General features: G+C 42.8%; 1 protein-coding gene across 1 annotated transcript in view; it reads left to right on the top strand.

Moving 5' to 3' along the window:
- The first annotated feature begins 11,270 nt into the window (after positions 1-11,270).
- The window catches only part of LOC112564178 (probable sodium/potassium/calcium exchanger CG1090), a 33,953-nt gene continuing 17,615 nt past the window's right edge, over positions 11,271-27,608 (top strand). Inside the window, 1 exon segment of the mRNA XM_025238820.1 lies at positions 11,271-11,908. Within this exon segment, the coding sequence (XP_025094605.1) occupies positions 11,659-11,908 (250 nt within the window). The 5' untranslated portion in view covers positions 11,271-11,658.

Below are 27,608 nucleotides of genomic sequence, written 5' to 3'. Positions count from 1 at the left end.
CAACCAAGCCTCACCACCACCACAACCACCACCACCACCACCACCACCACCACCACCACCACCACCACCACCACCACCACCACCACCACCACCACCACCATCATCATCATGGCATCATGAACAATGAGAGACACTGCAGCAACCAGTTCCTTCCCTTTAACAGCTTCAGCATATGAAGTGGGCTTACGACAGCCCCCAGAAATCTCTCGCGTGTCGTGTGTCGACCTTGCGGCAACTATTGAGCCCAAAGGTGGACATTGTTCCCAACACAGAAGTGAATAGCGCGGCCTGCACAGATCAGGCGCCGAGCTCCTGGGACAACTGTGATCGATTTTACGAAAGCATCTGAGCCGGTTAAATGTTTGTCAGGACTAGCACAACACAGCTGCGGGCTGTTTGCTGAATGTTCCAATTGCTTTTCTAAGTCATAAAAACTACAAGATTGTTTTCCCCACTGATGGCTGGAAAACGGATGAGCATTCTCTTGATGACCTAAGTATGCCCTAGTTGCTATGGCTACGTAAAAATTCTCGTGGTTACAACGGCCCCCTTCAATACCACCGTCCTTGCCATCATCATCATCATCATCGTCGTCGTCGTCTTTCATGCTGTAGGGAAACTTAATCAATGTGGCACTCGCACCGACCTTTTGAAGGCCTGTCACGTGATAAATGACCACCAGACCCGCTGTCACGGGGAGGGGGCGGAGATGGCGCAGTCCTGCGCAGCCTGCGAATCGTTTATCAGAGCGATGCTAGACATCAATTCATACACGTTGAAGGGCCCACTTGGTGTACTTGTTCTCGCCTATGCCTCCCAGCAGATGGTTGATCGCCGCAGTCTGGAGAGTGGGAGGTTTGAGGATTGTTTACAGATGACGCCCTTAATAATGGTGAGGGAATGTGAGGCAGTGGCGATGTGCACGCGTAAAACTGAACATACCCAACCACTAAAACAAGAGAAAGAAAGAAAAAAAATTGAAAAAATTTTTTTTCTCCTTCTTGTAATTTTTTTTTATTGTTATTTTCTTTACACTCAGCTACTGTTGCCGCTGCTCCTGAGATACAATAATCAAAAGGAAAGGGCTGATTTATTTTCAAAAACTCCGTGTCGAAACTACCCTAAAACCGAAGTTCGTTAAGTAGAATACGTTTGATAGGACAGCTGGACCTGAACACAAGAACTAAAACGAACAAGTCATGAGACGCCAAGGACTTGTCCTATCCCAGAGGTTAAAAGCATATTGTGATCCCTGCTCTTGAATAAGCAACGAAACATTAGCGCGTGACGTCGTCGGTGTCTGGTCATCACGAGGGTTGAGAGGGTCAGAGACTAACCGAGAAACTCTCGACTCTACTGTGGCCGAGGGAGCCTTCCACAGATGCGCCTTAATCGACCGAACAGGAATTCTCCTGATCCTCCCTGCCTTCATCCAGACCTCTTTACTGAAAGTAGCTTCCTCCTGTCTGGGTTCGCGCCTTTTGTTGGTTTTATTTCGTGTGTGTATGTGAGAGAGATGCAGACAGGCAAAGAGAAGACACTTGGGATTACGGGAAAAAAAATCACATGCACGAGGCTTGTTTGTAAAATTATCTTCGCGGAGAATGAGTCAGAACCAGAGTGACAAGGGTACACAACCACCTTACAGCCTCTGCATGTTTAACCTCAATTTGTATCTGCGTCCTAACTAGATGCTTAATCTTGCTCATAAAAAGAGGTGAGAAATGTGTATAAAATATCAAAAGCTGTGTTTCCCGGGGAGGGGTTAAAAAAATAAAATAATATTTTCTTCTCGTCAGAATCGCAAGAAAAAATACATTAAATTGTGTGGAAGTATTAAAAGATCTCAATGTTTGATTTATGTGTGTTTGTGGATTGATTACCCTTCCCCCTACCCCCACAAACACACACCAATATTTGAGGAAACAACAATTTTGCAGAGCGTTTTTTAAAACAGTTTGCTCAGCAACATTTTCCTCTGTGTAATTAGCATTCACATGCATTTATTCCTTTACGAGGGGCATTTAGAAGTACAATTACCTTTGCAATTAACATTTAAAAAGCAAGACTCATTTACATGTAGCTCTACAACATCTCCAACTCCACAAGAGTTTCCTCTGACTACACTCTTGGAGCAAGTTAGACAGATTTTAAACAAAAATGAGATTTCTCTTGATTCAATTAACCTGGGAGTCTGCCTTGAAGAAGTGGGCTTGAAAATTCTGTAGCAAGGCCCAAGCAGCTAAAGTTTTTTAATGAATTAGTTCGTTATTGGTATTTAAAAACTGATATATTGCCCTGCTTGGGTGTGAGTATTTACTGGCCACAAACATCTTCGCTTTCTTCTGTCTGGGTTTGCTCCCTTTGGTTCATCTTGTGCATGTAATGGAAGCAGAACTTTTTGCCAGAACTAAAAAATTTATCAAACTTAGTGTCATGTGAAGAGGATCAGACGATATGAAGATAAGACCAGCTGACACTGACGATGGGTGTCCGACCTACAGGTAAAATGTTGAGATAAGGCCAGCTGTCGGGTTGTGGGTGTTAAATCGTGCAGTCCCACTATTGACCTGTACAGTGAGTGTGTGTGTGAGAGAGCAGCTGAACTAAACAGCTTTAAACTTTTATTCTGAGAAGGAAGCTGAGCTGATGTTTTGAAAGGAACATGACCTGGAAGAAAGTATAAACTAGTAGCCACACCCTCCCTGTTTAAATTAATTCTCCAAAGGGATCCCTAATTACACCAGTGACTACTGCTGAGCGCTGTAATGAATCCCATAAGGATCCATACGGTCAATACCCGTGTATTAGACCTCAGATGAACGGGTGTCTGGGTCATAACCCCAAGGACTCTGAATGAGACTGTTTATAAACCTCGTTCAGTATGTGTGGGCGTATGTTTTAGACTGATATTGAACATCACTAATGATTTAAACACTCGCGGTTCTCTATCAGACTACTGTTGAGCCTCTGTGGGACATTATAGAAGCGATTCTGCATCGTTTTCATCCAGTTAATTGTGTGTTTAAAATTGCTGGTAGGAAGGAACAAAATGAAGTAAAGTACAAATGGGAGTAAACTTTATCAGATTTTCGTGACAGGTCTAAGGAGTTTTGTCATTTTTGTTTCTCCGCCGTTGAAGCATTTCAGCCAATCAATAGATGCCTCTCTGTCCATCGTTCTTGTGGAAAGCTTCGGCGCCAAAGCCAATGAAGCGTGTAGGCTTGAACCTCAAGAACACACGCCTGAACATTCTGGAAAGTCTTTTATCTGACTAGGGGCTATGGAGGCTCTGGTCCTTTATTCCTTTTTACGGTATTAGCTTCCTCTGTTTACATTAGGCTCTGTGGTGTCAGGGTCAGGATGCATGTAAAGTATTAAGTCGGACTTGACTTTAAGCCTTTTGGCTTAATTTTCAAACATCATTGTTGGTGTGTTTTGACAACTGAGACTACTAAACTTAGCAAAGTCGACTTGCACTTGAGATCGGCTATTTAAGACTTATTTTTAAGACCTCTCATGCAACCCTGCCCACATCCCACTAAGCTACATGTTCTCTGGACTGTAGATACCTAGGCCTGTAGTTATCTAGCAAATTTCCTCAGGGCAAAATATATTTTCTTGTTACAATGTGATGCCGAGACCTCGCGCACACTACTTCATATTTTACTTACTTCATGATATTTGTACTTTATAAGTAAGGTCCCAAGGGTAAAACCACATCAATAAGGTCTGGACACCACTTCATAACTTCGGAGACAAGACGCGTGTCCTCGAGTTTCCTATGTTGCCCCAAGGCACAAACTTTCTAAGTTCGGCCCCTGATGACATTGTTTTTCACAGTAGGCAAAGCCACGGTGGTTAAAATTGTTAATAGGAATCAATATTTGTGACTCCTCTTAACCTGATTAATCATCGACGTGCGCACAAAATAAATTTACTGCATCTGTTACTGGGTTTGGAGAAGGCATGCTGGGGGAAGGAATTCATGGAGGCTCGGCTATAAATCAGATTTAAATAATGTGGAGATCCAGAGGTTCATTGCTACCTCTATACAACCTGTCGGTACTCGTCACAGAACCACAAAGGAACATGGCCACACCACAGAGAAGCAGACTTACCTTACTCCTCCACCACACACACACAGCTGTGACCTGTCATGGATTTTGCCTAAGCAGATTAGTTTGTATTTTACGCCGGTCCAGGAGCTAAAGCTATATCACGGTGGCTAAGCAGAGAAGAGATCGAAGATTATATGAATTAATAATGGTGTGCGGGTAGAAACCGTTACGTATTGTAACACGAAGACTTTTATAGGAAAAAGCGAGCTTTCTTGTATATGATCTGCATTTATGCGCTGTTTCACATTTTGGACATAATCACTTTTAATTAAATTTTTTAAACATGCTTTGTCATCGCACTTCATTGACAGGGAATTGGGGAAAGAGGAATAAAGAATGACACGGCAAAATATTGCCCATGGTAACAAGACTAACTATTGTCTGTACGGTATCTGTTACACCGCTACTTTTTAAAGTTCTTCATCCATGTCCTTTACCTGTGTTCTTTGTGTCCTACATTGCCATTCGTAGTCTTAGCTTTTTTTTTCTCTCTGCAGACTTATAAATACTGATATATAGTTTTGGTTGTTTCCCTTAAAGTCTTTCTTTGACTTTGCGATGGATTCTGCCTGCTACCACACTGTTGTGGTGGTTGATACTGTTGATGCCACGTGCATCTACATGTCTACATCAGCCCATTGATCTCGACAAATTAATCAATCTCCCTATCATTTATTTATCTCTCCTTTTGTCAGCTTTTATTATGTGTCTGGTACACAGGGATATATTAAATGCAGTTATTTGAAAGAACTAAATCGATGCCTAGTGTTGGTGTATGTAATCCCATATGGTTAACACCTGTGTAGGCTTAAGTGTTCCCGTGTGTGTGTGAGAGAGAGAGAAATACAGAAAGACAGAGAGACAGAGGCAATGTGTGGTTGTATGTGACTCTGTGTGTATTAGGGTGGGAGTGATGCTGTGTGTGAATGTGTGTAAAAATAATAATCACTCGTGTGAATGTAAGACTCGTGTGTGCGAGTGTCACGCATACCCTTCACTCGGGCTTGTTGTTTGCATGCGTGTTATTTTAGCCTCTGTGATGTGTGTGCGTTTGTGTGCGTGGATTCGTCGCAGGACTGAGCCTATTGTTTCACTTTTTTTACAATAATCCCTAAGGATCTGGCGTATATAGTCCTTGTTGGGGTACAGACAGGCCATGATTTGCTACAATGTGACACTTTGTGGACTCATCAAACAAAAATTTGTACCTTATTTTCTTTCCCTTATTGTTATTGAAAACATGAAACAAAACCCAGTAACATCAACTGATATGCGAGCACGTGGGAGTCAGCAACACTGTGCTATTATTTGTATAAGTAAACATTACTCATAATACCCTTCCCAACAATGCAGTCGTTTTTCACGACCTTCCCTGCTCGTCTTCCTTTTGCAATATTATGATACTCTAAATTCTTGTTATTTGATTCCTCTTTTTTTTTCTGTATTTATTTTTAGTTCATCATTAGTACTGCTGTTTATTCTTTATAGTTCATGTGTTATTTGTTTGTTTTTCTGTCCATCGAATGCTGTCCATGCCTCGTTCTTGTTCTCAGGCGCTAAGAGCATACTTCTTAGGAGGGTGAGTACGCGCTTTACTACTACTACTAAATAAAAATTAAAAAAAAAAAAATCATAATAATAAACAAGAGAAGAATCAATGAGGCAGTGCTTCGCTTCACAAGATTTGCTGTCGGCCAATCTCCTCCTTCAAGGTCAACGCATGCTTTCTTTCTCACAGCCTTTGTTGTCGAGGACAACATATTTTGATTCCAGATAAGACAGGACGATAAGCACACACAGCTTCTCTTTCCTAGCCCGGGGACAACACCATATCATTCTTACTGGTCTCGCCTATCTATATTATTTCTAACGTTTCATGTTATAAAAATTTAAAAAAGCAGACTACTTAAGAAACTCGACAACGTGGAATGAAGTATATAAACTTACTATTCTCGTTTATCTACATTTATTCATATGTTAATAATAGTAACAAAAATAAACGCGTCCGTGTATATTTTTAGGAGAATTGTGTGTGCATGTGACTTTCACCAACAAATTGCTGGCTTCAGCTCTCTCGGTTTTGATGTGGGTTCCACACTATCTAAACACATCTGTGATAAGTAGGAAACAAAAACTGGAAAACTGCTAGCCGACCACAATCTCAGTTACTATCAAAGAATTTTTTAAAAGTTTGTAAACAATTTTTAAACAGTTTTTGAACATGATCTCTTTAAACAGTACGAATGCGGCCCTATGTTCTTCGAGGAGTAAACAGGACTAAACTAAACAGTAAGAAAAAACACACACAGCGCGAGAGAGGAGGAGGAGGAGGAGCAGGAGAAGGAAGAGAAAACTGAAGTACACGGGAGGAAGAAACCCATCAGAAGTCAACCAGGTAAAAAGGCTGTCACCTCCGAGACCGAGATGCGAACCCATAACACTCAATTCTCACTATGGCGACAAGCTCTTTACCCACTGGTCTACCCACCGCAGAAATAGTAGTCGGGTACCAGCCGTTGGGGTGGGGTGGGATGGGGAGAGAACATGGATAGACATGGCAGCTGACGGGGCCCACCATTCACACCTGTTTTGGGCGATAGTCAGCAGGTTCCTCCAGTTGTTTCTCTGGCCACTGCAGCGTCCACCACCCTGCAAGATGTCGTGCCAGGTCACGTGGTCAAGCCAGATCAGCTTACTGATGCAAGTAGAGGTTCCTGGTGTCCAACGAGTGTGTCAACCGTGCTTGGTACAAAGTCATTGGTTTAGTGTTCTCTTTATGAGATGATTATCTAAATTTTAACACCCTATGGTTGAATCACTGCGTCTTTTTCTAGACTCGAGCATGCTAGTTTTGGCACACATTTGAGTTTAAGTTCATGATGGAAAGATTATCTGTCAGCTGATAATCTGATGACGATGGCGACCTCACAGAAGACGGATGACACATGACGACGACGCTGTGCTGGAGGAGGGTTGAGTGTCATCGTCGGCCAGACCTCGAGTGCCAGCGATAGGAGACGAAAATAGAACATGATGGAGAGTAATTAACGCTCGAACTACAGATGTTGTTGCTGTGGAATATGTTAGAAACATGCTTTTGTTTTGCGGCCTAAATATCGCGTATTATAAAAATAAAAATGAGCCTGGGAGCAGTGCAGTGAAGGGTTTGAACGAAGGAATAGAGCTTGCAGATGTTTTATACCAAATGAGTTGTTCGGTGGCTGTGAAGAAATAATGTATACTTTATTAAAGAGCGTAATTAAAGCATTAATTCCAAATGAGGCAGCAGAGGTCTGAGAGAGTTTAATGTTTTATTTATTCATGATACGTCGATGACATTGGTTATTCTTTAAGGCAGCCATGGGCTAAGGATGCCATCACTGTCTCCTCCTCCACCACTACTACATCCACATCTCCATCGCAACTATAATTATAACAACACCACTAACTTTCCCACTACCGCAATACTATGTTGACCACCACAAACTGCCTTCATCACCATCGTGACAGATACACAAGACAACACTAACATTACAAACAGACAAGTTTAGGTGTCGGTATTCATGTCTGCCGCACGAGGGACTGTTCCAACATGAATAACAGGTATATCGACGGCCTGTTCGATCGTTAGTCACTGGAAGGGTGACATACACAGAGTTAATTAATTTACGGACACGTCACCCTCTCGCCCACCCTGCACAAAAATAATCCTGACCTGGAGACGTATTTTTAGATACTTTGTTTTTATTAGAAGAAAGAATTTCTATTACAGGGTACACACTTGTACTCGAAACACCCTCTAGTGGAAATGAGTTTGGTAAGACAGAAACAACAAAACATTTCAAGACCTCGCAAAGGGTGGTACCTTTAATGACTGTAGAGCTTCTGTATTTAACCCATTCTGAAGGCAAAATGCTGATAAGAAAATACTTTATTTTCAGTAATTTTAGAAAAGTCCAAGCCCTCTCATCTTTTTTACTCGTCTAATGTTTGCGCAAGATTAGACTTCTTGAGACGAGATATCTTTCTAAATTGAAATAGGTATTGTTCGCAAGCTCTTAAACGACCTTCTTGATCTGTGACCATGTCATAAATGTGACTCACAGATACACTGCAGCAGCAGCTGCCCGCTGTTAATCATCGATTTAAGTGGTATTGAGTAAGTGCTCTGTTTGTTGGGGTGGGCACTGAGCATGTGTTTGTATTGTATGTGTGCGTATCCTTGTGGTCTGCGTGCTTATGATTACTTGTAAATGTGTGTGTGTGTTCATGTGTGTGCGTGCTCTTGTTTCTTTGCTTAACCATGGTCGCAAAATTGTGGACTGTGTGCTGGATTACACGCGCGCGCGTACGTGTGTGTGCTTGCGAGCCACACTGAAGCACCTGCTCTGCCTCCCACACTTGATGTGTCACGAGAAGAAGGCGCAAATACAGACTATACCCACTCATCATGCTTCGAAAGAGGATTCTGCTGTCACCAGGTCGTCTTTGATAAAATTGCCCTCGTTAAAAAAAAAAAAAAAAAATCGCCGTCTCCGCTACTGAAGATGGAGTAGCTGCACCTAACCCTAATCCTGGAAGCCCAGGCTGGATATTTCCTTAAAGTCATCCAACATCAAAGCAAAGACGAATGCACATGCATGCACACACACACACACCCTACACACAAGCACAGGTCACAGATGGTGGAAGCAACAGTTCTACTATGAGAAGACATCTGCAGCAATAGTTGTCTCGAAAAAATATTATCGTATGACCGAGTAAACAATACTGTTAAAAAATATATCAGAAAAAGCAGAGAAACTTTTTCACAAAGGGTAATCACCTAAACATCGTCTGTCGAGATGCACGTGTAATCAGAGCGTACAGTCTTTCTATTTCTAAAGAACACATATGGACAGAGTGCTCAACCAGATGACGATCGAACTTCTTTGTGCTGTCCAGATTTTGATGAAGAAACCTCTCAGAAACTGCTAGCTACCTCAGTAAAGACTCCAGCAGGAATTTGTGATCGCTAGAACTCATTAAGGCAGTATAAAAAAGTCGAAAAAAAGTGTCTGCTATTCCTCCTTTTGCTTCTCTACCCCTCCTTTTTGTCTTGGTGACTGATGACCAGAGGACCTGCCAGGGTTCACAATGTTACACGCGATGATGTGTCTCTCCTCCCACGGGTTTTGTTTTTCCTTTCCGTTTGTTTTTTTTTTTTTAACTTTTTCTGTTTGCGTTGACCGCTCATAATATTCGATTTCTCTGGCCACTGTCTCTGGCCCAACATTCACGGTGGCTGAACTGTTATTGTTCTGGCTTGTGCCGAACTCTTAATACGATCACCCTTGAGATATTACTATTACTTAGCCAAAACATTCAGCAGGAATTCACTATTGTTACTTCATTAAAATACTATCAAAGTAGTAAGCAAGGTGACTATTGGTACGCCGCTTATATATTACCAAAGTAAAAAGGTCTTATTCTAGCAAAATATTGCCACAGTAACCCGATACTGTTTCAGACAGACATGGAGGAGACCAGTCCACAGCGAGGTGGAGGCAGCTGGCGTGACATGGACGCAACTGGAGAGGGACGCCCAGAACCGGATCCGATAGTGTGGTGTAGTTGCGGCCATGTGATCCACTGGGAGTGAAGAAGAGGAGGAAGAAGAAGAAGAAGAATAATCTGAGACTATTTGCTAAAACATAACCATACTAATAAGCTGTTGTTCTAAGTTAAAGCAATACCACACTTACAAACTGACAAACTACAGCTAATATGGTGTTACCACACTAACAAACTGCTGTTACTGTGGTGTTTCGCCTAACATTACTACCCAGTAAAACATTGCTGTTACTCGCCAAAACATTACAAAGGTAACTGCTGGTACGTCACTAAAGCATTACTATGATTATATTTCTGCTAGTTTGCTAAATAATACCATAATTATACTATAAACCATATTAACACTACTTCTACTTCTTTGAAAAATAATACAATTACTTGATTAATTATACTTCTACTCTGCTTTAAAGTATCAGCACCATAAGCTACTTTCATGTCTTCGTGTCACGACCCATAATCGAGGGTCGCTGAGGCTATTCCACGTCAGCATGGTGCAGTGGATTGGCTCGCCAGTCTACGTGACATTTACGTCTCACCTCGTACACAATAAACACTTCCTGGTCTTAAATGTAAGAGGAGGCCATACAACTTTTCATGAAAAGTATTATGTAGCACTTAATAGGCTGTCGATCAGGTGTGTGATCCATATGGCATAATTTCTCTCTTTTATTGGGTTTTTCCTTTAAGAAAAAAAAAAATAAATAAAACCAACTTATACAAAAAAAAAAGTCTCATGAAGATGAAAATCACAAGACTGCCCCCAGCAGAGCACACGCACATTCAACATAAAGTCATCGTGAACTTGGCAACAAAAGCTATTCACGGAGTTTTGAATTACTGCTCCAGTGCGTTGAGCATTAGAATGCAATGAAAGCACAAATGCTGGGGAAGCATTTCATACTTCTACATGCAAGCGCACGGACACATACCTGATTCATACACGCATGACAGACGCACAGACAGAAGTGGTAGGGCTAGAGTTCCCCAACCAGAACCGAACGATATCTGCACTTTCATTCCGGCAGCAATCCGGGTATACAATCAAATCATGGCTGCGACACGTCTTTGAGCTGGCACCCGTTCCCCACCCTCTTTCTCTCACACACACTCTTTTCAAAAGACGTAACCATTATGTAATGTGTGATGCTATATTCGCATGGCAGGTTAATTAATTAATAAATTTCCCGGATGGGATTAATAACGATGTTTCGTATTTGTATTTGATTCAGAAATTTAACGGGTGGCCTTATCTATGTGCATCTCTCGTTTTTAAACATTTAATATGAACGCTGTACCTTGTCGTGTTTCGCAGAGCCTGAACAATTTTGTCAGCTGCAGAAAACAGTTTTATGTGTCTGTTCGACCACGGATAGCTTAACAAAAATGGTGGTGACAACTAGTCCCGTCAGATCGTATGTATTTAACTGTGCAGCTATTGAAGAAGCCGTTCCGGGTAGACGCGCAGAAGGAGATCCACTTTTACAGTTTGTCGCAAAGCCCGAGATGTCGTGAGAGCGGTGTGCGGGGTGTACGGCTATCGGCTTTCGAAAGTGCACAGCGCCGCCTGCTCTCGTGTGTCGTCTGCTCCTCAGCAAAGGCCGGTAACTCGGGCAGGACTGGCGCACGGGGCGGGAACAGCTATTGAGGACACCAGCGTGCTTCGTTCTCGCGAGTGTGTGTGTGCATGTGTGTGTGTGGCACTCAGTCCTCCGCGGTATTTCAGAAAAAAAAAGTAGCGGCTGTCACTGCGCGAGCACAGCCGTCGACGGTGTTACCGGGACAGCACGAGCCTTGCCCACAAAACGTGCCATCGATGGCTCCCTGAGCTGTTCCGTCAAAGGCTCACGCAGGTTCCGGTGGACAGAGTTATGCACCAGAGTGTCGTCTGGCCTTTTGTTTTCCCTGCTGGAACAGTTGAGTCGCAATGTGGCGCAAAAGCAGTTCGGTTATCGCCAAGCTCCTGTGCATGTGGGTCTTTATGGGAGCTTATCAGTTCTGGAGTCGAAGCCTGTCGCCAGGGATCGCCAGGACCAAACTTGGCGACATTCGCCACGCAGCAGACGACAGACGACGAACGGCAGACTTGAAAACTTTGGAAGCCGAAGACTTGAACTTTCAGGTGGAAAATGCAGGTTTCTTTAAAGGACTCGATCGGACGTACCCAGAGAGCCGAGGTTAGTGTCTTTACGATTGCTTGTTTGTATTGAAGCTCCCAAACATTCGTTCATTCATTCGTTTTGTCTGAAATCTTTAATGAACTGTACAAGGTGGAATTTTTCGTTCACTGCGGTAGCATATCAGCTGTACGGGTCGATAGGTCCTACATTTCTTCGTTAGGCCATGTGTGCATAGAGCTGCTGTTTGCTATATTCAGTCACTAGTTATGGTTATCTACGATCTTTAATCTTTCTCTCTCACACACAGAAGTACAAAATCAGAAACAACAGAAAAGAACACAGGACAGTAGGAGAAAGCAATACCAAATAAGATATATAAATATACCACAAAAGAGCAAGAACTATGCTGCTTAAAGTAGTATGTTGGTGTAAAATAATACTACCTACCCATAACCTAGCTGTAAATTTTTTTTAATTTAAATTCTGGAAGTAACATAAAATCATGTTGAACCTGTGGCGACTGTGCGGATGCTGTACACGACTAGAAATCGACCCATGTCATCTGCGCCTTGGGAGCCTGCAAAGAGGATGCGGAGTGTGGCAGGAGGGTTGGTGGGAGGAGAGGGTCAGAAGGTGGGTGAGGGCAAGGGGTTCGATCGGCACAGAACAGGGGGAGCGCGACCACACAGCCCCTCGATAACAATCGACACCCAGAAGACATGACACTATCGACACCCACGACACGTCCCATTTATTCTCCTTCACAAAATATGACATCTGTTGACACCCGATGACACCAGCGGCGCACCGAGGGAGGCGCGGTGGCCGTGCACTTAACCACAACAGTCGGTGACACTAGTACAGGACTGCACCCTTTCGTCGTTTCTTTCAAGCACCGAGCCAATCGGATTTTTTAAAGCTGAATTAACTCGCATACTTATGACCGTACACGCGGATAAGCACAAAAGCCAGGTATTGACGCGCAGGTGAGGCCACTATAGACTACTGCTTGCTGACCCGATTTCGCGTTTCTGTGCTTTTTGATTAAAGAATTAAGGTGTAATGAAAAACTAGCCATGTCTATCTGTTTGTCTGTCTGCTGGTCGGTTAGTCTAGGTTTTCTAGTGGTGCTAACAACTATCGTTTCTTTGTGATTGCACAGCACTTCCACGAAGGTCCCTCAGTTTGACATTACACGAGCAAACATCTACTAGTCCTCAAAGAATGTCTATACACTGGACACCAGCTATTTACTGTGTCATGCTGACCGCTAGGGGTTAACGTGGGGTGACGGACGGTCGCTGTAGTGAAGTGCAGGACCCACCATCGCGTTAATTAAATTTTCACTGGCTTGTAAACACATTCACTGGCTTGTCTTTCATGTGAGTGACTTGGCACGGCTTACGACAGTCAACAGTCGTCACAACCGTGTGGTCGCACAGTGTGCATGTGTGGTCACGTGCAGTCAGCATGTTGAAGGGAGTATTAGTGGACAGTTGAAAGACGCTGTGCACACAGCCACAACACAGACTGACAACATTATCTCTCCTAAACCCTCTTTTGGCAATCGATCTGCACACAGAGCTGTCTGCTGGTCTCCACTGTGCATTTCCGCTTCCGAATAGGCGATTTCTTTCAACTCTTTCTTCCCTTTCTCTCTGTGCCTTTCTCATAACAAATATTGCAGTGGTCAGTTCCTTTTTTCATGTATCTCTTACTTTAAGAAACTGTGCAGTAGTCACTTTATTTTTACAGTTCTCTCTCTATATATATGTATTTTTTCATTCTATACAAATTTAGTGGTTAGTTCATTTTCTTTACCCCTCCCTCACTCCACATCTCACACATTCTTTCTCTCTCTCCATATTTTTTTCTATACATACTTAGTGGTTAATTTTCTTTATTCTTAACCCACCACCTCATCTCACACACATTCTCTCTCAAACGAAATCTCACACTTTCTCACACACAGTCCCTTTCACATACACACACTTTTACATATTCACGCTCTCACTCCCTCCCTCTCTTACACACACTCACACACACGCACTCTCTTTCTCTCATTCACCTATCTTGTCATTTCCATGGATGTTCAGTTTTGTTACTCGTCGATCTCCGAGTCCTTGAGACCTGTAGCTAAAAAAAGGTGATCGGTAAATTCTGTTTGTGTTCGCTTAGCATCCAGATGATGGAGTATTTGATTAGAAAGTCCACAACCTTGCATCAAGCTGGGCGCCAAGAAGTTTTTGTCTTTTCCAGCTTCTGGTTGTGCTGTTGGCGAACTGCTCGTCAAAATCAGCCTTTCAATAATTTTGTTTCAAGTCAATACAAAATCACAGCTGTTCCACATTTTGTGATTTAGAGTGAAGATCACCTTTCTTTTCAACATTTTCCTAGTTTTTTACCTTTTCTGGGCGTTACTTTGTTTCCCTCTAGTTCAGCAAACTCCCGCAGCTCATTTTTTGTCCCATTTAAAGCAAGATGCATTATAGTGGGAAAAAATTCCAGTCGACGGCAGAATGCAGCAGAAAATAGCATATAACAGAATCAACACTAACTTTACGGTCACACATGAAATGAACATAACTACAGAAGTCTCAACAGTTTGCCTTTGTAAGGTCGCATAATGAGCTGCTACATAGTTTTATGTGGACAGAGGGTTGCTGGCCCACCCATAGCTTTATGTAGACAGACGGACACCCATTGTACTGCACACTAGAATAAAGCCACGTGTTTTGTTTGTTTGTGTTTCACGCCGTGTCAGCAACCAAGACTATATCACGGTGTAAACAATAAGTTTGCGGATTAGTTAGTAACTCGTGGCGGGCACACCCCCCAAACCTTTTAGTCCCGTAGTACCGGTATAAAGACTGATTATTGACAGAAGCAATACTCATTATTCTGCAAAAGAAATGGCAGCATTACTTTCACATTATAAATCCATTAAGAGCTGGGGGACTCCTGATATCGCATTCACAGGGTGTTTATTCCCGAGAAGCCAGATTGATAAGATTTTTCTCTGTATACTACTAACAACATGCGTGGCAATAGCCTTAAAAGCGTGTACAGGTTCTTTTTCATTTAGGGCTGCCCCCCACCCCCGATAAATCTATAAGTTAAAAATATCCCAAGCCGAAAATAAATTTAATTCACCTTATTTGCTGAACATCATAGCGGAGCGTAGCCTACCTTAAACTTGCTTACAAGACTTATATTAGCCTACAACTTGGCGGAACCTTCTGACACAAAGCCTATTATTTTATATTAAAATCTTAAATATTTTAAATAATGATAGAAATTCAAAATGCGTATCGCTTTTACACCATCCTAAGTCGACAGTTTAATTGCCAAGCCATCGTAGGTCAGGAACTCTCTATGTGTGCGTACTTACCATAGACTTAAGTAAGAGAGTTAACAGTTGTGGAACCTTGCCTTGAAAAAGTGTACAGGTCAGGTAACTACAGAGTTAAGGTGTGGAAGGAGTATACTAATGGGACTAACATTATGAACGACGATGATCATGTTGAAGGTGTGCAGGGAATGTTATCTTCATGTTGCGCAACGCGTTCGTCATGGTTTTGAGCACGACCTACATAGCATATACAAACGGGCGAACGTGACCTAGAAAGTATTTAGATACGGTTTAATACGCTCTCTAAGAAGAATTTGAATGCTGTCAAACATTTTCTATCAAAGAATTTAGGTTTGATGTAATGTCTTACAGGAAGAGGGGAGGTCCTGCAGCCGAGAGGTATCTTAAAAGCATTATGGCTTTGCATCTGAATGTAAATTCCAGAGAGAGCAAGGCGCACTATCAATCTTTTAACTCAATATTTTGACAAGGCCGATACAATGGTCACAGAAAAATACCAGCATAAGATATCTGGCATAACCGCTATAATTAGTGAGAAATCGCTATCAACTGTACTCGAGAGTCACCGAGAGTTACTTTGTCACTCTGTCTCTTCCGCAATCTGCCAGTCCTTTAGCTATGTTGTTGCTTTTTGTTGTTTTATTTTTGATATGGTGGCAGATCGGCACCTGTGGCATCTCTAACATCGCTACATGTGAAATTCTAAGATGTCGTACACCCCCACTCTCAGACACTGCTGTAATAAGTCTGAAACTCTTCCCACGTTAACCGTGTCATATACCTGTCATTCGCTAATAACATTTGAAGCTGACCTTTTGTTTGTCTGTGATAGGCATCCACACATCTTGCACCTATTTGACTCCTAATATAATCTTTTTCTCTTGTTTGTGTGCATTTCTTCCTGCATGCATATACTAAGTAGTAAAATTATTGGCATTCCACAAAGACCATGAGGGGATCTTTACACCAGAGATGTGAGGTTAAAAAGCTGTCAGCATTATCACGGACCCTTATATCCGCTACACTCCCATTTCCAGATGCTACCTTCTGGATTTGGATGAAAACAAATGGTCATCAAGAAGAGTGCTTTTGCCAAGTCTTTTCCAACTGTGATAGAACTCGTGAACATGACTGGCTAAAGATGTTAGTTTTATTATCGTAATCATGGTGCCCCTCTGAGAAACGTCGCTGTAGGGAGGGGGTGAGTGTATCTGTGTGGGTGAGTGAAATGTGACTGCATTTTGGGAGAAATGGACAATAAAGATAATTGTAATTGAATAGCCCATTACAACTGGACAGCTCCGACGATTTAGTGTGTCTTTTGTAGAGCGTTATCGTCAAAGAAATTAACCATTAACTGTCAGCTGTCACGAAAGGGCAGCCCTTGAATGCGCGGCACCGTTAGGATCCTGTCACCCTTACCCTCGTGGCAACCCGCTTAGTCAGAGTGATTTCAACCCCCTCGCTTTTTCCTATTGTCGTGAGACAACTCGATCTTAGACTGGAAGCAAAGCGGGGAGGGATGTGAGGCAGGGTGGACTGTCTGGTGCGCGTCTTGTCTGTGCGGCCACCTGAACACCGCAGCGCCATCTACAACAGACGGGTAAGGTCACCGTTTCTCAGCCGTGCAGCAAGGGACGATCGACGCCATCAACACCACCACCGTCACCAGACTACCACTGCCACCACCACCACCACCACCACCACCCAAAACAGCAGCATCAGCAATGCCACGCCATGGTGGGGGCTCTGCTGGCCTGCAGGAAGACCTGACTGGTGTGAGCTCCGCAGTGGCGAGAACACTGTGCCCTGCTATCGATTTACACCGCCTGCGCCAAGACGGCCCAACGACTAGCCAAGCCAAGCGTGAAGGACCTCCCAAACCACCTTACCTCCTTACCCTCCTTTCTGTCCTCGTTTCCGCTCAGAGAACGTTAAGGTTAAGTCTTTGTTGTCCTGGAGGTGTTCTCATTTTGAAGTTTGCTACTGATGGTATCTGCACGTAAAGTTTATCAGTAAGTGCACTTGTGAACACAGGCCACGTGAACAATCTGTAGTATACGTACAATATACTGCAACATCTGCTCACAACTGTACATTACCTGCAGACCGTAGCACGGAGCTTCATTAATCATGCAACACAGCAGATTTTATACAATGTCCCACCTGAACACAAATATCACAACTCTCATGCTTTGTAAAAGAACACCTACGCTGGAACACTACCCACAAAAGATATGGTAATACAATACTTGAATATACCTGCATACTACATGAAGTAAACACCTGGATGCATTATTCACTACATTCACTTAAATGGTGAATGTGCCTGTAAATGTTCATCGTAGCGCGGGAACCGACCCCGATCATCTTAACACCACGTGTTGCAAATAGCATACACGCTGTGCTGTTACTGCCGTTCACCAAGATCAAGTTTGCAATTTATTTATTTTTATATAATTTTTAGGACCTGAATACATTTTTTTACGAAAGTCCTAAACGCGGTAACCAATTGTAGAACTTAAAGAAGAGCGACTGAACCTATACTTTCGTTTCCGTCAGCACACACCAGTGTGAAAAATGTCGGCTCCCACGGACAATCACCGAAATGATGATGAGTGGGAGTAAAGCTACGGAATGGACTGTTTACTCATCAAATTCAATAGTAATAAATAATAAATAACACTGCATGCACGGCGGTGTGGCGAGCACAGGACAGAGGGAAACGAAAGCCGTAGAGTGGAAGCAGATGATATCAAGACTGGGTAGTCAGATGCTGACAGTGGAGTTCTCTACAGAGGCTTAACCTGACCTATAATCTATAATTTATTATAATTAAGCAGAAAGTCAGACTAGTGGATACGCAGCGTTGCTAGACTAAAATACAGGACATACTCTGAGGACAACAATTCGTCCCCAACTCAAGACAAACCAGCTGCATGTCTCATAACAAGGACAAACCAGCTGCATGTTTCACGATCGAAGCACAAAGTATTGCTTGCGTTAGTTACCGTTTGCCCGTTACAAAGCCATTTTATGCATGGCTTCCAGCATTTCCTGCTGTTTTTTTTTACTGTGACAGCAGCAGGAGCAGTAGTGATTTTATCAGATTCTAGTCCATGCGAAACACAGTGCCACTGGTTTAAAAAGCTGTTAAAAGCATTTAATCTACTGTTGCACATCACCAAGTAAATAAACTGTTGTCAATGGATATTCCACACGCCCCTTATTGTTGTCTCAAAATCTGAACTCTTTATGCTCGATTCCCTTAACTGTTTTCACATATTTACACCCAGCGTGCTGCTTTTTCTCATTTTCTAGTTCCTATGGGTGTGTGCGCGCGCGTGCTTGCTTACACAAGACTCATTAACATCACAACCTCACTAACCTGCTCACAGCTAGTTAGGGTCACTTCCATGAGTGAGTTACATGGTCACGTGAATATTCTCATGGGTCTGTGTCTATCCATTATGCCGCGTGGTCTTTTCCTCCCCGCTCGCCCGTTTATTCCCAATTGATTTTTAGAGAGTGCTGCAACTCTCACCTAAGCTGTCCATGTTAGCTCCACTTAACCATAAAATCTTCATGCATCGGTGCTTGCTAGTTTGTGATCGCCTTCCGCAACAGTATGCCCGTCACTCGTATCATTACATCGAGTTTATTGGTAGGCTTTCTGAACACAAAATAGCAAACACTAAACTCAGTGATTTTGTCAGTGATTGAAGCCGGTTGTGTTTATGTAGAGGTTACAATGGGAGAGATGAGTAGTTTAATAAAGACAGGCTAGTTATTAAGCAAACTGTCGTCCTTTGACATTTTGAAGTTAGCCTTCCATAATGTCGGAGATATAACAGGAGAATTAGCTTGTTAGACAAATAAAGCTCTATTTCTGACTGTTGCACGTTTTGTTTTATGAACTCACTGGCACATCATACCTGGCCAAGTGCCTTCGGCATCATGCTATTCAGTAGACGCTACTCCTTTGATATCTTACAGGTGCACACATTAATTTCCCCTTTATCTACTAGCCATTCCTCTCTATCGGTTATTGTGGCTTCTTGTCTACCATGTCTCCCTCTCTCCTCCTGTCCTCAGTGTGACTTTATTCAGAAACCAAATGGTTCAAAACAGGTTTATTTTTAAGTGGGGTCTTGATTTTAAGAGCGGTGTGCATGCGTACGTTTGTAGTATGTGAGAGAGAGAGAAGGGCAGAAGGGATAAGCGAGAGAGAAAATTTATCGACCCTCTCCGCCATGTGATCCTGTTTTTTTTCTAGACTTCCTTAATTTTTAATTGACTCTATAGTTACTCTGCTTGTGTAAGACTGTGGTGGCATCAGAATGCCTTGCGAAATGCAAAATAATCGTTAAAAGCAATGTGTTGGGGCAGGAACACGACACACTACGGGCGTGGCTGGTGGTGTTGGGTGAATTGAGACTGGAGGTTCGTAGAGCGTGTCTTGTGCCACTGTTGGAGCTGGTGTGTATGGTTTGTGAGCGAAGTATGCCAACAGCCTCTCTGACCTGACTATATTTTCTTTGTGTCACGTGCTGATCGAGCCAAGTGGCCGTTGTGATTGTGTGAAAGGTTTTACCCAGGTGGGTGCGTGGGTGAGTCTGCGCGGGTGTTGGTACAGTTTTCGCACACGTAGTCGTGACAGAAACTTGAGTTTCCTGAATGCTTAGATGACACACATACGCACGCGCGCACACACACACACACTCAGAACACGTGCAGGCGCGTGATGCTTTAGGTCGAGGACTAATATGACGCAAGGTAGCTGATCTGTACTGTCATACACTATATGTGTGTCACATGCCGCACTAAATGCTGACCTTTTTTCCCTGGTAGTATGCTCTGCCTCGTCACGTGGCGCACTGAATACTGACTTGTCACTCACCTAGGACACTCAGCAGATCCCCCTACCACCACCTCATCGTCAGACGAGGGCCATTCTGGTTGTCGCAGGCTCCAAATGCTTGTTGCCAGTCCTGCAGCTTCGCGCTGAGTCATTCATTTGCGTTTTCCCGCTGTAGCCATAATTGCATTCCTTCTGCAAAAATGGCCGCAAGCGATTGCTGGTGTAGTCTGTGTTGTGCTTCAGCGGGTTTTCAGGACACTGTTCCTGAGGTTTGTGGCCAGGATGAACAAAAGCATTGTCTTTCATGGTATTTTGCTGTGCATGCTGATTTGGTTCGTTTGGAAGTATGCTTTAACGAATGCATCGTTATTGGAAATCTGCCCAGTCCATCGAGAGCTTTGCACATCTCTACTCATAAATAATTTCAGGGGATTTGGATTTCAAAGTCATTTAAGGTTGTCATAGTCATCGTCGTCGCTGTCACGGTCGTCATTGATCTGGTTATTGGAGTTGACATACGGGATCGATGATGCGTTCGTAATTGTCCATTCAGTGCTCTCTCTTGCTGAAGTTACATAATAATTGTGGCGATCTGTATCGTTATCATAAGTGACTTAGTCCATATGGTACACGGCGTTAAAGTGGAAAAGTTGCTGGGATCCCGTGGACAGTCAAAGAGTTGCATGCTTCGATTTTTTTTCTGAACAAGAAATTTAGTACCGGAAGTGTGCTCAAACAAAACGACTTTGTACTTCTTTAAGACTTTTGAAGACAGCGCATACCCTCTTGTCAGTTGCACTGTTGCTTTTCCGGTTAATCCGCTTTCTTCTTAGTCACAGGCTCCCCCGCACCCTATTTCTACCCTTCCAACCTCCCTCCATTACCCCCCTCCCCCGACACACACAAACACTTCTTCACTTTCCCTCCCCTCCTTTCACTACCCCTCCTCCCCCCTCACTGCCCCTCCACTACCAAACATTGACGCAACTAGTGACGTAACATCAATTACGTCATCTCAAATTGTATACGCAGCCTGAACGTCATGTGATCTAAGCATCAAGTACTTGCCATTGGTCCCATCTCTCTAACATGGCGTAGAGAGATAAGCACACGTAAGATTAACCAGCAAACCAGTAAACTTACACAAACAACCACACAGACATCCGCCAAATGATATGGCATGTCACGACCAGCAAACCACAACTGCAGATCGCTACGCATCACTTAGGAGTCCAGCAGCCATGAAAATTTTATGAGATTTCGTTTGAAATATTGCCCATACAATCATTTATTATCTTAAAGGGGAATGGGGTAGTGTTGGTGGTGGTTGTGGTGGTTGTGATGATGGTGGAATAGTCCTCTTCAGGGAAGGTCTGACCCGCATTTGGCCGATTGTGAATCGTGCTAGTTCCTGACCACGTAACAACACCTGTCGCACTCGACTCCGTCGACCTTCTCAGAGGATAGCAACCCGTCCAGACAAGGTATTTTAAAAAACAATGCATACTCATAGAAATTCAGCACACATTGTAACAACATCTCGATGACATTTTACGAAAACAGGTAATGATGATCGGCACAGTACACAGAGGTCAATCGGTACTGCACAAAATTTTGGACCAGAGAACAAACTGCTGATTCACCTCAGACGTTCCATTTAAACATTTACAAAACAAAAAATAGTCTGATTACTGGAATCAGCTGAGACTGAACGACCTGTGTACCTGATCTTTTCTCAATAAGCTGGTCGGTTCAGATAAGATGCTTGACTATGGTTTTCTTCCCACCCACCCCCACCACCCGCCTAGTTTATTTTTATCTACAGAACGTCAATAATTCCATGAGCAGTTGAGTCACGGTGTTGATTCAGATTCTGCACGGAAAGAGGTCTTTTTTGCGATTGAAATATTGTGTAAATGTCTCTGTGAGAAATAAATACAAATGTTTTACTTATCTTTTTTGTGAGCACTTTTGTGATTCCTGGCTCCCCCTCTTCCTCTGTCATATAGTCATTTTGAGGCTTTCTCACTTTGTCAGTTTTTCTTTCTCTTCAAGTCTTTATTCACCCGTCTGTCTTAAAATATACCGAAAAAAATAGTTTCATTGTTTTTTTTATAATGGAGTAAAATATTTACATGAAAGCAGTTACTTGTTCTCATATGTACTAAAGTATATAAATATTTGTGGGAGAAAGAATAATGTAGAATAATGGTCCAGATGTCATCATTTTGCCTTAGATGTGTTATCTCACTGTGGGTGACTTACTGGGAGTTCACAACAACACACAGCTTTGGTAAACAGCGCAAAACAGTCACAAATATCACAAGTTTTAGAGATAACACCGATAAGACCGAAACAGATTTGTCAAGACTGCGCAGAAGGTCACATGGTCTGACTTGCGGTCTTGCTTGTTGTTCGGACTGCGAACCTTGTGACGTGTCTGCTGCTGGCACCGCAAGGTGCGGCTAACTGCTGATCGGATGCGCGAGTCCTTTACCCTCTGACGAGTACTTTTGAAGACGTCCTTCACCTCCCAACATCCCTTACTCAGCCCTGACGTAGTCGTCACGCTGTTCCTTCCCCTCCACCCCTAACCCCATTACTAATCCCTTCCGTGGAGACTGAGGCAGATGGCGCTAAAATAGCAAGTAACAGGATGTTTACGCTCTCCCTATCAGAAACCTGATTTAAAACACTTTTAATGTGTGTATGGGCAACGACCTTTTGTGCTTTTTACTCGTTCACCTTTACACTTGAAGCAACTTGTTAATTTAAAGATGAAACTTCATGGCAGCGGTCAACGATGTCCAAACAACACGCGGGGGGTTGTGGTTGAGGAAATTTGTGTTGACCACACTGTACAAAATTGTAAATGCAATTTTCTGGAGCGATTATTGATGAGAGATATTGTTTTAGCAACAGTCTCCTGTTACAGGCGACCCTATGGTAGAAGTGCTTATCCGAGAAAACTTTCCGATGCACACAACAGCCCTACCCTGCGCCCTTCATAGTGTCTTTCTTATGCAGTTATTCATCTGACAGAACTTACCTTGCGTGTTACGCGTGCGTGTGTGTGTGTGTTTTTTCAGGTTTGCAAGATTACTCATACGACTCACACGACACTTTCTCTGGCCTTAAACTGATAGGTTTTTGTATCTATTGGAAGAGTTGACAAGCCGATCAAGTTAAATGAAAGATCTGGTAAAGAACTAGTTCACCCGCTGTCAACTAGGACTTGGATTTAATGGATACTGGACCCGATCTTCGATGTAGACGCAGATAGTATTAATGGAGAAATTTTGTAGGGGAAAATTAATCGTTTGATGGCATTCCGATAATGTATTTTTTTTTTTTAAGATCATCAGACTTCTTGACTACTGTTCTTGCTGGACTTGGTCGCGAAATGTGAGACTGGCATACGATTTCAGGAAAAATGTTCGATTGAAGGATGTGAAATAGAATTTGGGGGAGTGGGAGAAACGCGGAAACAATGGAGAAATAGCTTCTTTCATTACTGGGATAAAGAGAAGGAATGAACTGTGTACTCGGTTGCTCCTGACAGAGCAGATTTATTTCCAAGTGGAGGAAAGATTCTTACAGTTGGTTTCTGGGTTTGCGTCCCTTGCGGATTGGAAATAATTTGTCTCTGCCTCTTCATCTTTTTTTCCTCCTCTCTTTCTCCAGCCCTTTCTATTACACTTTTATCTGTTTCTAAACACACACACACACACGAGCTTCCGTTTTTCTAAGCCATTCCCTCACCCCACCCCATTTTGTAACTCGCCCTTTGTCGCTATCCCTCACACCCTGATCCCATCTATCTCCGTCTTTCCTGCTATTTGTTAGCAACACTCAAAGCATTGCAATTTACATATTTCCTCATTTTGCTCCTGGTAGTAGAAATAGGTAATATGTAAAGGTGGAAAACTTGGTTAGCGAAAGGACAACACACCCTAAAAAAAAAAAAATCTGTTTTGCTTCATTAGCGGGGTAAAGTGTCACATGAAAACAACACTCTCACGAGGTACGCAGTTCAAGATGAGGTTAGCAGGCCAAAGCGTGGACAGCCATATCGTGACTCATGTTTGTGAGTTTCTGCTGGTCGGCTTCTTCCATTTCTTCAGCTTCTGCTGCTGTTTTTCGGTATACTGTCTAGCCCTATGTTCCCTTTCATGCTCGCTTAGGGTTTCCGCGGACAGGCTATGATAAAGTCCTTGATAGCCTGCTAATAATACAAAGTTTGATTGCTGTTGACGGTTATGTATCTGACATTGTTTGTCGAAGGTAGCCTGAAGCCATTCATTTCTATTTGTTCGTTCTAGCTGAGACATCAAAACAGTTTTGCTTTGTAAAACTTTTTGGTCGTCGTCGTCATCATCATCATCATCATCGTCATCATCGTCATCATCTATAAGCCAGAAGTACCTAATCCCTCCGATCTTTACCAAGTGTCGCTGCAAGCAATTTGCCGGCTGGACGCACTTAACAGCCATTTAGCTTAAAAGGGGAAACAATTACTGAAGTTTGTTTATGCGAGCACGTGCGTTTCTGGTCGGTTCGTGTTTTTACTGTTATTGCTTCGTCTCTAAATGTCTGTGTACTCTCTCTCTCTCTCGACATCTTGCTGATAGCATCTGTAAAACTTAAAACAATAAAAAGGTTTTTTATTTTGTCTAGCACAAAAAATGCAGTCACGGCATTCGGCTTGATGAATATTCTGTTTGTTTATAATTGAAAATATTTGAAAACATTAAAAATAATAACATTAAAAATGATTAATTTCCTCGTTCCTCGCTGTTCAGCGGCTCCACGATGCCCTTGTCGTGCACAGCAAAACTGTCACCAGAGACCTGGCCAAGCTGCGGACGATGAAGTACGGCCATTATTTCATGCCCGCCATAAAACTGTCTACAGTCCAGGTGGACCAAGAAACAGTAAACTCTTTCGCCCACACCACCGGCGCATCACCATGCATGCACGATATTTTTCTCTCAAGTGACGATCTATATTGTCCAACATCGTCACAATATCCAGACGACACATTAATTGCCCCGAAACTCAAGTAGATGATCGTTTTCATCTGTGAAATGTCTTCCTGGCCTGCCTCTGACAGGAACAGCCATGATACAAACTATTGTATACTCAAAACCGAACAACACGCTATTAAATTTATAAAGTAAGAACATATGCAACCTTGTGCATAGTTTTTTTTAACCCTCTTGCGACGATGCAGCTTTTAGGCCACGTGACCTAAGGGTTTTCTTCCAACAGTTTGCAACTGTTCATTTTTCCAGGGACAGGCTGTAGGAAAATTTGTTTTTCTTGCATAACATTGCCCGATGGGTGCCTTTACCGTCAGCAGTTTATAGGCACTTACAGTTTATATGAGGGAAGAGACACAAACGCTCCTAAGACACGACCAGATCCATATGCAAGCCTTTCCCGGACCTTCAACTAAGACGGTGGGGAGGACGCAGGAAGAAGTTATACAGCGCAGGATTCTGCTGCAATGACCCAGCAACCTCCAGACAATCGATTTCCGTTTGATCGGTATACTGGTTTGGTTTTCTCTTCCTCTGCTTACCAGAACATCGAGTCCATTTGTTAATTCCACAGATTATATACTCTTGCGCAAAACCTTGCTATCCCAAAAATCAACCGATTAGCCATTGGTTAAAGATCGTATTCAGATGTATTTCTTTGTTTGAGGAAATTGAGTTTTTTTGCGGTGTCTGAAAATTCGTGCTGGGGATAGATTTGAGGGTGATAGGATAAAGAGAAAGACAAATCAGTCTAGGGACAGGCGTGTGAAAAACTCGCCTGGGGAATGAAAAGCTGCTGCGGAGGAAGAGAAGGTGGCGTCGCCCTCGCTAATACGCCGTCCCCTCAAATTGGGAATTTATGTAATGTTGGGAAACGTTCATGCAGGTATAAAAGTATGATGCACCTTCTACTTTATTCTTCACTTAGTACCTATCTACGGAGAGAAACGTTTGATGATAATGATGATTCTGATGTAGTCACTATTTGTAAATGGTGCATTGGGTCATGCCAGCTTGTGTTATTTCGATCCGGTTATTCTATTTCTGAAATAATAAAAGGCTCCCTTATGCCGTAGATGGTTTTATTCACGACACAATTTATAAACTTCAACACGCATTATTTAGTTTATATGTTTACAGAGATGAAAGATACTTTTTTCAAACAACTGGGTTAGAAACAACTCAGTAGAATATAATATTTTCAAAATGTAGGAGGATAAACGGCTCATGTCTAAAAAGACAGACATAGATATATTCCTGCAAAAAAAAAAAGAAGAAAGATTACGCGCGTGCTGTCAAAGCTACAACCAATGGGAAGATCTGGTACTGTATTTTAATTAGTCACATCTGTTCTCTTTCGTGACGTCAGAGGTTTGAACTCTTTGCATGATGAGTGTTGTTTTAGTAGTAGTAGAAGGTATTCACTCAGATTTTGAAAAAAATTGTAGACTTGAGATTATCTCAATTTTTTTTCATGACTGTTGTTGACCTTTAAAATATATGCGTTCAGGAGCTACGTGATTTACTCGATGTCCAGCAGTCTCCAGCTGCACACATCACCCGACCACTTCATCCTGGATCCTGCAGTTACAAGAGGCGCAGTACGATCGCACAAATCAATACAGAACAATCCACACAATCCACGCATCCGACAGTTCTGGATCCGTACGTGTGCTTGAGCATTAATTAAATCGTGTCTAGCTATTAGCTACACCTGCCCACCCATCATCACTTAGGCGTGGGGAGCTTGTTAAAGTCGGAGCGTGCACTGTGCTGTCTGAATGCCCCTGCGAAAAAGAGGCTGAGCGCGTGGGTGGTTGAGAACAATAATTATCTATGTATATCCTTCATTGACACAGATTCCATTATAATGGCTGAATAATTCCAAATTGTATTTGTTTATATGTCCTACTCACAGATTTTAGATAAATATATATTTGTGGTGGTGGAGGGTTATGGAAGGGCGGTTAGAAATGGAAAAAATACAATGAAAATAAAAGACAGGAAGAACGAAAGTACGGAGGAGAGGAAGGAAGAGAGAAGTTAAGGGGAAAAAACTAAAGACTAGTATTGATGTTGTTAACAGTGATCACATCGCACGTGATCTTCACTTTGTTGAAATTTTGAAAGTTTGAAAATCAAATCCTTAACATGATCATGTAGATGCTGACTCTCACGCATCAAACGGTCTGTAGTGCTGCTCAACACATATTTGAGAATGTGAACCAACTAACAAATGTTGCACATCCCCCATCTGCATATAAGTCTGTCGCACGGTGTGGCCGAGCGTGTGGTAATCTGACATCGGCATCGCATGTTTTGCTTGCGTGCGTGCGCTTGTGTGAAGAAGAAAAGTAAACTTATGCTGCCAAACTGCCCAGGCGGGGTGGATGTGTTGCCAAGGTGACCTGGCGGGGGGTGCTCATGTACACTCTTCGAATCATACTTAACTGGTTTTAAACTGATCGATGGTCCACTGTT

The sequence above is a fragment of the Pomacea canaliculata genome, linkage group LG5 (assembly GCF_003073045.1).
Source record: "Pomacea canaliculata isolate SZHN2017 linkage group LG5, ASM307304v1, whole genome shotgun sequence".
Lineage (NCBI taxonomy): Eukaryota > Metazoa > Mollusca > Gastropoda > Architaenioglossa > Ampullariidae > Pomacea > Pomacea canaliculata.
Note: the sequence above shows the minus strand (reverse complement) of the source record. Positions and strands in the feature narration are given on the sequence as shown.